The sequence below is a fragment of the Portunus trituberculatus genome, chromosome 39 (genome assembly GCF_017591435.1).
Source record: "Portunus trituberculatus isolate SZX2019 chromosome 39, ASM1759143v1, whole genome shotgun sequence".
NCBI classification, from domain to species: domain Eukaryota; kingdom Metazoa; phylum Arthropoda; class Malacostraca; order Decapoda; family Portunidae; genus Portunus; species Portunus trituberculatus.
In genome coordinates, this window is record NC_059293.1 from 9,278,504 (window position 1) to 9,281,003 (window position 2,500).

General features: G+C 51.2%; 1 protein-coding gene across 2 annotated transcripts in view; it reads left to right on the forward strand.

The window, feature by feature from the left end:
- The window catches only part of LOC123515523 (thrombospondin type-1 domain-containing protein 7B-like), a 531,642-nt gene that overhangs the window by 389,728 nt on the left and 139,414 nt on the right, over window positions 1–2,500 (forward strand). For both annotated transcript variants that reach the window (XM_045274226.1, XM_045274227.1), the window contains exon 4: window positions 908–1,613. In XM_045274226.1, coding sequence (XP_045130161.1) covers window positions 908–1,613 — 706 coding nt within the window. The remainder of the gene's footprint in view (window positions 1–907; window positions 1,614–2,500) is intronic.

The following is a 2,500-nucleotide window of genomic DNA, read 5'->3' on the forward strand; positions in this document are numbered from 1 at the left end:
TCTTTCTCTCTCTCTCTCTCTCTCTCTCTCTCTCTCTCTCTCTCTCTCTCTCTCTCTCTCTCTCTCTCTCTCTCTCTCTCTCTCTCTCTCTCTCTCGTAGATGCCTATGTTTGTCACGGCCATTAGGAGAATACCGAGGCAGATCGCGCCCATCCTTGTTCACACTGACCTAACTATAGTATCATTCTCTCCTCCACCTCCGCTGCCGCCCAGCACAGAGGTTTGGTCAATAGTCGTGTTTGTATACGAAAGAGAATTCCCCGGCCAGTCCGCCACCCGCATTGCTCTATCGGCGGCAACTCCACAGTTCAGCCGTACATTGTTTCCACGGTCAACAGTATTATGGGCCTTTATAGGTGTCGCGCTGAGGGAATGGCTGGTGAACGCCTGCAGGTGCCACAGATACGTACGACTATGTGATGATTTTGCCCGTGACTGGGAACTCTGCCACACCTCTCGCCAAACCAGTGTGTTTTGAGCCAAGGCAGGGCTGGCGAGGCACTGATACGTAGGGCGTTCTGGGAATCAATCTTCGCGCTTGACATATGTAGATCAGTCTTTCATGCAGATTGTGGTGGTCGATACCCGCGCCGTCTGTCTTATTCATATTTTACACTTACGCCAGTCTGCTTGGGAAGCGAGAGGTGTACCCCGCCCTCCTGGCGCCCAAGTGTTTATTCATTCATCCGTTTTTTTTCTTTGTTTTCTTGGTATTCCATCAGGAAAGTTCTTGGAGCTACTTATTCTAACATGTCATAGTTGGATGGATATACAAGGCATTAGGTGGATATAAGTAAGATATACAGCTAAACATTATTTCTGCGTCGCTATTCGGCCAATAAGACAAGTTACAAGTTTCAGAAGTGTCTTGTATTCGCCGCCTCTGATTCCTTTCCTCTCTTTGCAGATGGCGAGTGGCTGGTGGGAGCGTGGTCCCCCTGCCAGGTGGGGGCAGACCGCGCCAGGGACGCCGAGGGATTCTGTCACGGACTGCGGAATCGGTCTGCCAAGTGTCAAGTGGAGGGCTCCGATGCCCCTCTGGACCAGTGCCCTCGGCCACGGCCCTCCCCTGAAGCAGCCTGTATTACCACCTGCCCCCAGGACTGTGTGGTTGGTCCCTGGGGAGAGTGGGTGCCTTGCTCCTCATGCAATACTTCTCAGCGTCGCACACGCTCTGTGGTGGTTGCGCCAACCCAAGGGGGCAGCCCCTGTCCACCCTTGAGCGAGTCGCGGCCCTGCCTTGGTGACTGCACTCCCTCTGGGGCCTCATCGGCGTCGCTGCAGGAGGACACAGAGCCAATGGTGCGGTTGCGAGTGGGGGAGTGGGGTCCTTGTCAGCCCTCCCCCACCATCCCCAACGACCCACTTGAAGACGACTTGGGTGACCCGCCAGAAGACAACTCCATTTCCTTCCTTAACAGTAATGAGCAGGAAACAACGTTCCCCGAGGCTGCGGCGCTGCAGGCGGTGAAGGAAGAAGACAGTGGTAGAAGCTCCACCGTGCGGCCCTCTCAGGTGCCAGAGGCGTGGACTGACGTGGATATGCCTCAAGTGGGCCGCCAGGAACGAGCCCTCACCTGTGTCCACCTGAATGGCACGCTGCTCTCGCTCAGGTGAGGAAGGGGCGCTGAGAGGCGAGGGGAGAGGGGACACGAGGAGCAAAGTGTGTTTTCCATGTGATGGTATACATAAGCTTGCCATGCACAGTTCACGCATATACATATACACTTGGAATACTTGCCTCCTGCAGCCAGACGTCGGTGGAGCGTGTTTCAATATTCATAGTAAAGATGCTGTATAATTCAGTACATTTTCATAAGTAATGCCTTCAGACTTTTAAGTCAAGAGTTTTCCAAAGAGCCTGAGGGAGAAAGCAAAAAATCAATGTTAACCTCTCAAGTATTTCCACCTGGCAAACAAAAGTGCCTCATCAGAAGTAAAGCACGTCCCGACCTAATTGATTCCATTCCCTTTAAAAGACTTGCGTTATTTCTATTCTGTAAAGTAAAAGAGGAAGTTCAGGAATGACCCAAGAGTCCGGAAGGCGGCAAAGGTTGAAAAGGCGAAAAGTTCACATTGCCGCCTCTGAGTCCTCAGCCACTCAGTCCCACCGGAGCAGGACATGGACAGCGGCTGCCAAGACCACGCACTGCGATCCCTTATGTAATGCAGAACAAACGACAGATCAAATGTTGTGCGGAAATAAAACACTAAAACTCCCTTGAAAATTGGGTTAAAATGATAAAATGCATTCCCAAGACAAAATGTGTAACCTGTCTAAGCATTTCCCTAAAGCATACAACATGATACTCTCCCACAAATTCATATTCTCTTAGTGTCTTTTGAGGCATTGAATTTGCGGCTTTGTTTGCAGACGGGATAGAGAATGCATTATCTCTCTCTCTCTCTCTCTCTCTCTCTCTCTCTCTCTCTCTCTCTCTCTCTCTCTCTCTCTCTCTCTACTGCTCTATCTACTTCAACAATCAAACAAAGGCACCAC